The following is a 12,453-nucleotide window of genomic DNA, read 5'->3' on the forward strand; positions in this document are numbered from 1 at the left end:
TTACTGCACTGTTGGATCTAGGAACACAAGCATCTAGTTAGATATTACTGCACTGTTGGAGCTAGGAACACAAGCATTTAGTGAGATACTACTGCACTGTTGGAGCTAGGAACACACGCATTTAGTTAGATATTACTGCACTGTTGGAGCTGGGAACACAAGCATTTAGTTAGATATTACTGCACTGTTGGAGCTAGGAACACAAGCATTTAGTTAGATATTACTGCTCTGTTGGAGCTGGGAACACAAGCATTTAGTTAGATATTACTGCACTGTTGGAGCTAGGAACACAAGCATTTAGTTAGATATTACTGCACTGTTGGAGCTGGGAACACAAGCATTTAGTTAGATATTACTGTTGGAGCTAGAAACACAAGCATTTAGTTAGATATTACTGCACTGTTGGAGCTAGCAACACAAGCATTTAGTTAGATATTACTGCACTGTTGGAGCTAGAAACACAAGCATTTAGTTAGATATTACTGTTGGAGCTAGAAACACAAGCATTTAGTTAGATATTGCTGTACTGTTGGAGCTAGGAACACAAGCATTTAGTTAGATATTACTGCACTGTTGGAGCTAGGAACACAAGCATTTAGTTAGATATTACTGCACTGTTGGAGCTAGGAACACAAGCATTTAGTTAGATATTACTGCACTGTTGGAGCTAGGAACACAAGCATTTAGTTAGATATTACTGCACTGTTGGAGCTAGGAACACAAGCATTTAGTTAGATATTACTGTTGAAGTTAGAAACACAAGCATTTAGTTAGATATTGCTGTACTGTTGGAGCTAGGAACACAAGCATTTAGTTAGATACTACTGCACTGTTGGAGCTAGGAACACAAGCATTTAGTTAGATATTACTGCACTGTTGGAGCTAGGAACACAAGAATTTAGTGAGATACTACTGCACTGTTGGAGCTAGGAACACAAGCATTTAGTTAGATATTACTGCACTGTTGGAGCTAGAAGCACAAGCATTTAGTTAGATATTACTGCACTGTTGGAGCTAGGACACAAGCATTTATTTAGATACTACTGCACTGTTGGAGCTGGAAACACAAGCATTTAGTTAGATATTACTGTACTGTTGGAGCTAGGAACACAAGCATTTAGTTAGATACTACTACACTGTTGGAGCTAGGAACACAAGCATCTAGTTAGATATTACTGTTGGAGCTAGGAACACAAGCATTTAGCTACACCTGCAATAACATCTAAAATTAGATTTGCACAAACAACGTTGTAAATACTCTCTCTCTCTCTCTATGTCTCTCTCTGTTTGTCTCTCTCTCTCTTTCTCTCTCTCTCTCTCTCTCTCTCTCTCTCTCTCTCTCTCTCTCTGTGTCTCTCTCTTTCTGTGTCTATCTCTGTGTCTCTCTCTCTCTCTCTCTCTCTCTCTCTCTCTGTGTCTCTCTCTCTCTCCCTCTGTCTCTATCTCATACATAAATGGAATGGAATAATCTATCAGTCTGCATGAGAAGAATAGCCACCCCCCCCCCCCTCCCGTTTCCAAGTGGTATAATCTCATTGTGACTCAATTGGATCAGTCTAAATCCGGGAGGCAGGGGTGCCCGATGTCACAAGTACATTTCTATGAGAGCATTACAGCCACAGAGAGCATTACACACACACACACACACACACACCTCTAGCCTCTTAGGGATCATGTCCCACTGTAAGAAAACACAGGGAAAACTGGCTGAGTTATTGAAGTTAAGATAGCAGAAATGAAACACGTGAAGCTAAGTACCAAGATGGAAGAAATGTAGAGAGCGTGACAAGGACAGAGAGAGAGATGAGGGAGGAAGTACGAAGGAGAAAGAAAGGGGGAAGGGAGAGAAAGCGAGGGAGAGAGGGAGAGAGAGGGAGAGAGAGAGAGAGTTCTCAGCTCCTATACTCTACTCTCCCTGGGGGCTGTTTGGTTATTGATGTAAAGGGGAAATAATTGTCACAGCGGGGGCCTAACTTGTGTGTGTGTGTGTGTGTGTGTGTGTGTTTGTGTGTGTGTGCGCGTGTGTGTGTGTGTGTGTGTGTGTGTGTGTGTGTGTGTGTGTGTGTGTGTGTGTGTGTGTGTTTGTGTGTGTGTGCGCGTGTGTGTGTGTGTGTGTGTGTGTGTGTGTGTGTGTGTGTGTGTGTGTGTGTGTGCAGTGTTCCCCTATATGCAGTGTTCCCCTATATGCAGTGTTTCCCCTCTATGCAGTGTTCCCCTATATGCAGTGTTTCCCCTCTATGCAGTGTTCCCCTATATGCAGTGTTCCCCTCCCTATATGCAGTGTTCCCTCTATGCAGTGTTCCCCTATATGCAGTGTTCCCCTCCCTATATGCAGTGTTTCCCCTCTATGCAGTGTTCCCCTATATGCAGTGTTTCCCCTCTATGCAGTGTTCCCCTATATGCAGTTTTCCCCTATATGCAGTGTTCCCTTATATGCAGTGTTCCCCTATATGCAGTGTTTCCCCTATAAGCACAGTGTTTCCCCTATATGCACAGTGTTTCCCCTATATAACGAGTGTTTCCCCTATATGCACAGTGTTTCCCCTATGTGCACAGTGTTCCCCCTATATAAACAGTGTTTCCCCTATATAAACAGTGTTTCCCCTATATACACAGTGTTTCCCGTATATAAACAGTGTTTCCCCTATATGCACAGTGTTTCCCCTATATGCACAGTGTTTCCCCTATATGCACAGTGTTTCCCCTATATGCACAGTGTTTCCCCTATATGCACAGTGTTTCCCCTGTTTAAACAGTGTTTCCCCTATATACACAGTGTTTCCCCTATATAAACAGTGTTTCCCCTATATAAATAGTGTTTCCTCTATATAAACAGTGTTTCCCCTATATACACAGTGTTTCCCCTATATGCACAGTGTTTCCCGTATATAAACAGTGTTTCCCCTATATGCACAGTGTTTCCCCTATATGCACAGTGTTTCTCCTGTTTAAACAGTGTTTCCCCTATATACACAGTGTTTCCCCTATTTAAACAGTGTTTCCCCTATATAAATAGTGTTTCCCCTATATAAACAGTGTTCCCCCTATATAAACAGTGTTCCCCCTATATACACAGTGTTTCCCCTATATAAACAGTGTTTCCCCTATATAAACAGTGTTTCCCCTATATAAACAGTGTTCCCCCTATATAAACAGTGTTTCCCCTATATACACAGTGTTTCCCCTATATAAACAGTGTTCCCCCTATATAAACAGTGTTTCCCCTATATAAACAGTGTTTCCCCTATATAAACAGTGTTTCCCCTATATAAACAGTGTTTCCCCTATATAAACAGTGTTCCCCCTATATAAACAGTGTTCCCCCTATATAAACAGTGTTCCCCCTATATAAACAGTGTTTCCCCTATATAAACAGTGTTTCCCCTATATACTTGTAGATGTTGTGAAATTTCAATACTGAAACAATGTTGCAAATGTTGGAGAGACAGACAGCAAGGTTTATACAAATCTCCGCTGTTGAAAACTAAATATTAGTCTGAAAAAAATGTGAGATAATGTCTAGATGCTTTTTTATAGTGGAGATCAAGTTTATAAATTGCCTGGCTGGGCTGAAGATTGCACAGTGGATTGCGCAGTCAAAGGGAACAGAGTAAATAGGCATTTTAACATCATAGATTTAGCCTGTGGTAATTTGTGGAATAGACACCAGCTGGGATGCGCTTTTAACCAATCAGCATTCAGGATTAGACCCACCCGTTGTATAAAAAAAAGGGATCATCAACTCGGGGCTCCAACGTTCTTTAGAAAATAATGCAACTCTGTGGAAGGTCAGTTCTCCTCTGGCGTCCTGGAACATACCTTCCGTGTCTTTCATTATTTTCCATGCAACGCCCCCGTTGGTTATCCTTTACATGATGGGTTGGGAAGAGAAGAGAAGAGCAGATAGAGAGGTGGGGGTTGGGAAGAGAAGAGAAGAGAAGAGAAGATAGAGAGGTGGGGGTTGGGAAGAGAAGAGAAGAGAAGATAGAGAGGTGGGGGTTGGGAAGAGAAGAGAAGAGAAGAGCAGATAGAGAGGTGGGGGTTGGAAAGAGAAGAAAAGAGCAGATAGAGAGGTGGGGGTTGGGAAGAGAAGAGAAGAGCAGATAGAGAGGTGGGGGTTGGGAAGAGAAGAGAAGAGAAGAGCAGATAGAGAGGTGGGGGTTGGGAATAGATGAGCCCTTTTGCCCCAGGGATGTTTGAGTGTGTCGTGTAGAACAAGCTTCAGCAGGCAACCCTGAAGATGAGAGCGGAATGGTGGAAAAACCTTGTGTTTTTATACACAATATCAAAGTCTAATTAATTCACTTTAATGTTGAACTTTGTATTTAATGGAAAGGAAAACCTTAAGATAATGCATTTCCTTTTTTTCCAGACCATCACATATCTAAGTCGATCAGTGTACAATATATTTGTGACCATACTTTGCTTTCTACACAGAGGAAATTATTGCTAATGCAGTGAAATATTTCCAATCTATTGAATATATTCTATTCAATCATTTCCTCTGGACAAAGAACACTGTTAATTAAGGCCATGTCTGTTTAGCCTTTTACAGTGATCAATAATGGTAATGGATCTGATGTAAAACCTTCTACAGCGATCAATCAATCAATCAAATGTATTTATAAAGCCCTTCTTTACATCAGCTGATGTCTCAAAGTGCTGTACAGAAACCCAGCCTAAAACCCCAAACAGCAAACAATGCAGGTGTAGAAGCACGGTGGCTAGGAAAAACTCCCTAGAAAGGCCAGAACCTAGGAAGAAACCTAGAGAGGAACCAGGCTATGAGGGGTGGCCAGTCCTCTTCTGGCTGTGCCGGGTGGAGATTATAACAGAACATGGCCAAGATGTTCAAATGTTCATAAATGACCAGCATGGTCTAATAATAATAATCACAGTAGTTGTCGAGGGTGCAGCAAGTCAGCACCTCAGGATTAAATGTCAGTTGGCTTTTCATAGCCGATCATTGAGAGTATCTCTACCGCTCCTGCTGTCTCTCGAGAGCTGAAAACAGCAGGTCTGGGACAGATAGCAACTCCGGTGAACAGGTCAGGATTCCATAGCCGCAGGCAAAACAGTTGAAACTGGAGCAGCAGCACGGCCAGGTGGACTGGGGACAGCAAGGAGTCATCAGGCCAAGTAGTCCTGAGGCATGGTCCTAGGGCTCAGGTCCTCCGAGAGAGAAAGAAAGAAAGCTAGAAAAGGAGAGAGAGAATTAGAGAGAGCATACTTAAATTCACACAGGACCCCAGATAAGACACGAGAAATACTCCAGATATAACATACTGACCCTATCCCCCCGACACATAAACTACTGCAGCATAAATACTGGAGGCTGAGAAAGGAGGGGTCGACAGACACTGTGGCCCCGTCCGACGATACTTCCAGACAGGGCCAAACAGGCAGAATATAACCCCACCCACCTTGCCAAAGCACAGCCCCACACCACTAGAGGGATATCTTCAACCACCAACTTACCATCCTGAGACAAGGCCCATGAAGATCTCCACCACGGCACAAACCCAAGGGGGGGCGGCAACCCAGACAGGAAGACCACGTCAGCGACTCAACCCACTGAAGTGATGCACCCCTCCTAGGGAGGGCATGGAAGAGCACCAGTAAACAAGTGACTCAGCCCTTGTAATAGGATTTGAGGCAGAGATTAGCCTTAACGTCGGTAGCCCTGCCCCCTGGTAAACAGTGTATGATCGCTGGATGATTCGTTTTAAGTCTAATACTGCGGGTAATGGAGTCACCAATGACTAGAGTTGTCAATTTGTCAGAGCTAATGGTGGGAAGCTTCGACGTCTCTGACCCCGTAACGGGAGGAGTGGAGACCAGAGAAGGCTCGCCTCTGACTCCGAATCGCTGCTTAAAAATGAAAATGTCTGTCGGCTGAATGAGCGACAACGGTTGAGCATTCCTACAGTTTTTCCCTCCAGAAGTCATGAGAAAGTTGTCCGGCTGCATGGACAGTGCGAGGGGATTTGTACTAATGTTACTATCTGTACTTACTGGTGGCACAGATGCTGTTACATCCTTTCCTACAGTGAAATTACCCTTGCCTAACGATTGCGTCTGATGCTTGGCTTGCTGCACGGCTATCCTCGCATTAGGCGATCGTTCTCCTGTATATTATGAGTACAGCGACTGCAATTAGAAGGTATCATGTTAATGTTACTACTTGGCTTCGGCTGGTGGAGCTCCTGACGAACCACGTCCAGATAAAGCATCATGTTAATGTTACTACTTGGCTTCGGCTGGTGGAGGTCCTGTAGAACCAGGTCCAGATAAAGCATCATGTTAATGTTACTACTGGTTGGCTGGTGGAGGTCCTGTAGAACCACGTCCAGATAAAGCATCATGTTAATGTTACTACTGGTTGGCTGTTGGAGGTCCTGATGAACCATGTCCAGATAAAGCATCATGTTAATGTTACTACTGGTTGGCTGGTGGAGGTCCTGATGAACCATGTCCAGATAAAGCATCATGTTCATGTTACTACTGGTTGGCTGGTGGAGGTCCTGTAGAACCACGTCCAGATAAAGTGTCCAGGGTGAAAAAGCTGAATGAAAAAAAAGTAGAGCGAGATAATTTAAAAAAATATTAAACGATAATTAAAAAGTAAAAAAACGTAAAGTTGGCAGGTAGCAAAGTAAGGTTAGCATCAAACCGCACAGCAGCACGGAAACAAGTCTACAATGGATCTGATCTAGAGCCTTCTACAGTGATGGGTAATGGATCTGATGTAGAGCCTTCTACAGTGACAGGTAATGGATCTGATGTAGAGCCTTCTACAGTGACAGGTAATGGATCTGATGTAGAGCCTTCTACAGTGAGGGGTAATGGATCTGATGTAGAGCCTTCTACAGTGATGGGTAATGGATCTGATGTAGAGCCTTCTACAGTGATGGGTAATGGATCTGATGTAGAGCCTTCTACAGTGACAGGTAATGGACCTGATGTAGAGCCTTCTACAGTGATGGGTAATGGATCTGATGTAGAGCCTTCTACAGTGACAGGTAATGGATCTGATGTAGAGCCTACAGTGAGGGGTAATGGATCTGATGTAGAGCCTTCTACAGTGATGGGTAATGGATCTAATGTAGAGCCTTCTACAGTGACAGATAATGGATCTGATGTAGAGCCTTCTACAGTGATGGGTAATGGATCAGATGTAGAGCCTTCTACAGTGACAGGTAATGGATCTGATGTAGAGCCTACAGTGACGGGTAATGGATCTGATCTAGAGCCTTCTACAGTGATGGGTAATGGATCTGATGTAGAGCCTTCTACAGTGATGTGTAATGGATCTGATGTAGAGCCTTCTACAGTGACAGGTAATGGACCTGATGTAGAGCCTTCTACAGTGACAGGTGATGGATCTGATGTAGAGCCTACAGTGAGGGGTAATGGATCTGATGTAGAGCCTTCTACAGTGACAGGTAATGGACCTGATGTAGAGCCTTCTACAGTGACAGGTAATGGATCTGATGTAGAGCCTACAGTGAGGGGTAATGGATCTGATGTAGAGCCTTCTACAGTGATGGGTAATGGATCTAATGTAGATCCTTCTACAGTGATGGGTAATGGATCTGATGTAGAGCCTTCTACAGTGATGGGTAATGGATCTGATGTAGAGCCTTCTACAGTGATGGGTAATGGATCTGATGTAGAGCCTTCTACAGTGACAGGTAATGGACCTGATGTAGAGCCTTCTACAGTGATGGGTAATGGATCTGATGTAGAGGCTTCTACAGTGACAGGTAATGGATCTGATGTAGAGCCTACAGTGAGGGGTAATGGATCTGATGTAGAGCCTTCTACAGTGATGGGTAATGGATCTAATGTAGAGCCTTCTACAGTGACAGGGAATGGACCTGATGTAGAGCCTTCTACAGTGATGGGTAATGGATCTGATGTAGAGCCTTCTACAGTGACAGGTAATGGATCTGATGTAGAGCCTACAGTGAGGGGTAATGGATCTGATGTAGAGCCTTCTACAGTGATGGGTAATGGATCTAATGTAGAGCCTTCTACAGTGACAGATAATGGATCTGATGTAGAGCCTTCTACAGTGATGGGTAATGGATCTGATGTAGAGCCTTCTACAGTGACAGGTAATGGATCTGATGTAGAGCCTACAGTGACGGGTAATGGATCTGATCTAGAGCCTTCTACAATGATGGGTAATGGATCTGATGTAGAGCCTTCTACAGTGATGTGTAATGGATCTGATGTAGAGCCTTCTACAGTGACAGGTAATGGACCTGATGTAGAGCCTACAGTGAGGGGTAATGGATCTGATGTAGAGCCTTCTACAGTGACAGGTAATGGACCTGATGTAGAGCCTTCTACAGTGACAGGTAATGGATCTGATGTAGAGCCTACAGTGAGGGGTAATGGATCTGATGTAGAGCCTTCTACAGTGATGGGTACTGGACCTGATGTAGAGCCTTCTACAGTGATGGGTAATGGATCTGATGTAGAGCCTTCTACAGTGATGGGTAATGGATCTGATGTAGAGCCTTCTACAGTGATGGGTAATGGATCTGATGTAGAGCCTTCTACAGTGATGGGTAATGGATCTGATGTAGAGCCTTCTACAGTGATGTGTAATGGATCTGATGTAGAGCCGTCTACAGTGATGGATAATGGATCTGATGTAGAGCCTTCTACAGTGACAGGTAATGGACCTGATGTAGAGCCTTCTACAGTGATCGGTAATGGATCTGATGTAGAGCCTTCTACAGTGACAGATAATGGATCTGATGTAGAGCCTTCTAAAGTGATGGTTAATGGATCTGATGTAGAGCCTTCTACAGTGATGGGAAATGGATCTAATGTAGAGCCTTCTACAGTGATGGGTAATGGATCTGATGTAGAGCCTTCTACAGTGACAGATAATGGATCTGATGTAGAGCCTTCTAAAGTGATGGTTAATGGATCTGATGTAGAGCCTTCTACAGTGATGGGTAATGGATCTAATGTAGAGCCTTCTACAGTGACAGATAATGGATCTGATGTAGAGCCTTCTACAGTGACAGATAATGGATCTGATGTAGAGCCTTCTACAGTGACAGATAATGGATCTGATGTAGAGCCTTCTACAGTGATGGGTAATGGATCTGATGTAGAGCCTTCTACAGTGACAGATAATGGATCTGATGTAGAGCCTTCTACAGTGATGGGTAATGGATCTGATGTAGAGCCTTCTACAGTGAGGGGTAATGGATCTGATGTAGCTCCTGTTAGGTAATTAACATTCATTATTGCTACAATGTATGAAGGGAACTCTCATATCAACCACTACAAATATGTAGATTTCATTAAGTGCCTTATGAATGCATTAAATCACACACACACACACGCACGCACGCACGCACGCAAGCACGCACGCACGCACGCACGCAAGCACGCACGCACGCACGCACGCACGCACGCACACACACACACACACACACACACACACACACACACACACACACACACACACACACACACACACACACACCATTATGGCCCTCAGTCCTACACCATAGCAAGTTGCTTTGGAAACTGCCATTCTGTCCTCCGAACAGCTCAATCCTGTGAATGGATCCATATGGACTATTCTGGGCTTCCATCCCAGCTACCCTATCTACTGTCCCTCTACCCAGCTACCACTCCTACTGTCCCTCTACCCAGCTACCCCTCCTACTGTCCCTCTACTTAGCTACCCCTCCTACTGTCCCTCTACCCAGCTACCCCTCCTACTGTACCTCTACCCAGCTACCCCTCCTACTGTACCTCTACCCATCTACCCTATCTACTGTACCTCTACCCATCTACCCTATCTACTGTCCCTCTACCCAGCTACCCCTACTACTGTCCCTCTACCCAGCTACCCCTCCTACTCTACCTCTACCCAGCTACAACTCCTACTGTACCTCTACCCATCCACCCTATCTACTGTCCCTCTACCCAGCTACCCCTCCTACTGTCCCTCTACCCAGCTACCCCTCCTTCTGTACCTCTACCCATCTACCCTATCTACTGTCCCTCCACCCAGCTGCCCCCCCCTACTGTCCCTCTACCCTGCTACCCCTCCTACTGTACCTCTACCCATCTACCCTATCTACTGTCCCTCTACCCAGCTACCCCTCCTACTGTACCTCTACCCAGCTACCCCTCCTACTGTACCTCTATCCAGCTACCCAGCTACCCCTCCTACTGTACCTCTTCCCAGCTACCCAGCTGCCCCTCCTACTGTCCCTCTAGCCAGCTACCCCTCCTACTGTACCTCTACCCATCTACCCTATCTACTGTCCCTCTACCCAGCTACCCCTGCTACTGTCCATCTACCCAGCTACCCCTCCTACTGTACCTCTACCCATCTACTCTATCTACTGTCCCTCTACCCAGCTACCCCTCCTACTGTACCCCTCCCCATCTACCCTATCTACTGTCCCTCTACCCAGCTACCCCTCCTACTGTACCTCTACCCATCTACCCTATCTACTGTTCCTCTACCCAGCTACCCCTCCTACTGTCCCTCTACACATGTACCCTATCTACTGTCCCTCTACCCAGCTACCCCTCCTACTGTCCCTCTACCCAGCTACCATTCCTAATGTACCTCTACCCATCTACCCTATCTACTGTCCCTCTACCCAGCTACCCCTCCTACTGTACCTCTACCCAGCTACCCTCCTACTGTACCTCTACCCAGCTACCCAGCTACCCCTCCTACTGTACCTCTACCCATCTACCCTATCTACTGTCTCTCTACCCAGCTACCCCTCCTACTGTACCTCTACCCGTCTACCCTATCTACTGTCCCTCTACCCAGCTACCCCTCCTACTGTCCCTCTACCCAACTACCCCTCCTACTGTCCCTCTACCCAGCTACCCCTCCTACTGTACCTCTACCCATCTACCCTATCTACTGTCCCTCTACCCAGCTACTCCTCCTACTGTCCCTCTACACATCTACCCTATCTACTGTCCCTCTACCCATCTACCCTATCTACTGTCCCTCTACCCAGCTACCCCTCCTACTGTACCTCTACCCATCTACCCTATCTACTGTCCCTCTACCCAGCTACCCCTCCTACTGTACCTCTACCCATCTAACCCTCCTACTGTACCTCTACCCAGATACCCAGCTACCCCTCCTACTGTACCTCTACCCATCTACCCTATCTGCTGTCCCTCTACCCAGCTACCCCTCCTACTGTACCCCTCCCCATCTACCCTATCTACTGTCCCTCTACCCAGCTACCCCTCCTACTGTACCTCTACCCATCTACCCTATCTACTGTTCCTCTACCCAGCTACCCCTCCTACTGTCCCTCTACACATCTACCCTATCTACTGTCCCTCTACCCAGCTACCCCTCCTACTGTCCCTCTACCCAGCTACCATTCCTAATGTACCTCTACCCATCTACCCTATCTACTGTCCCTCTACCCAGCTACCCCTCCTACTGTACCTCTACCCAGCTACCCTCCTACTGTACCTCTACCCAGCTACCCAGCTACCCCTCCTACTGTACCTCTACCCATCTACCCTATCTACTGTCCCTCTACCCAGCTACCCCTCCTACTGTACCTCTACCAATCTACCCTATCTACTGTCCCTCTACCCAGCTACCCCTCCTACTGTCCCTCTACCCAACTACCCCTCCTACTGTCCCTCTACCCAGCTACCCCTCCTACTGTACCTCTACCCATCTACCCTATCTACTGTCCCTCTACCCAGCTACCCCTCCTACTGTCTCTCTACCCAACTACCCCTCCTACTGTCCCTCTACCCAGCTACCCCTCCTACTGGGATGGAGAAAGAGAGAGATAGTTGTGGGTTGGGGAGGGAGAGCAGAAGAGACAGAGAGAGAGAGAGAGAGAGAGAGAGAGAGAGAGAGAGAGAGAGAGAGAGAGAGAGAGATATGAAGATCTAATCCGAATTTGGTCTCATGCTGTGTAGACAACAGGTGTAGACTAACAGTGAAAGGCTTACTTCCAGGTCCATTTCCAACAATGCAGAGTTGAAGATAAGAGTGGGTGTTGGGCCATTATTGATTCACATAGGAAACCATTGAGCTTGAAAAACCCAGCAGCGTTGCAGTTCTTCACACAAACCTGTGCCCCTGGCACCTACTACCAGAGGATGGAACAGAAAATAATCAACAGAACCGCAATACTGTTCCCGAACAACAAAATAAAGTTCTGAACCGGGTTCAACCCAAAAGAAAGGTACCGGTTTATGTCGTTGTACCTGTGAAATCAACTGTTCTTTAAGTTTAGCTCAATGAGTTACTTCACCAATCGGTGCGGATAGAGCAGGCGTGATGGACAAACAAGTGTAGCCGATGACACAAGATGCAGCTGGAATTTTGAGGGTGGGGAGAGACTGAGAGGATGGAGGAGAGGGCTTGAAGGCAGGGTGGGGAGAGAGTGAGAGAGTTGAGGAGGA

General features: G+C 46.0%; 1 protein-coding gene across 1 annotated transcript; it reads left to right on the forward strand.

Moving 5' to 3' along the window:
• Positions 1-6,874: 6,874 nt before the first annotated feature.
• LOC139401346 (uncharacterized) lies at positions 6,875-8,366 on the forward strand (the record flags this gene model as incomplete). The annotated part of the gene is made up of 1 exon (XM_071145661.1): positions 6,875-8,366. A coding segment is annotated over exon 1 (1,492 nt), but the record flags the coding sequence as incomplete, so codon positions are not given.
• Positions 8,367-12,453: the final 4,087 nt, after the last annotated feature.

Source organism: Oncorhynchus clarkii, unplaced genomic scaffold (genome assembly GCF_045791955.1).
Source record: "Oncorhynchus clarkii lewisi isolate Uvic-CL-2024 unplaced genomic scaffold, UVic_Ocla_1.0 unplaced_contig_3634_pilon_pilon, whole genome shotgun sequence".
Lineage (NCBI taxonomy): Eukaryota > Metazoa > Chordata > Actinopteri > Salmoniformes > Salmonidae > Oncorhynchus > Oncorhynchus clarkii.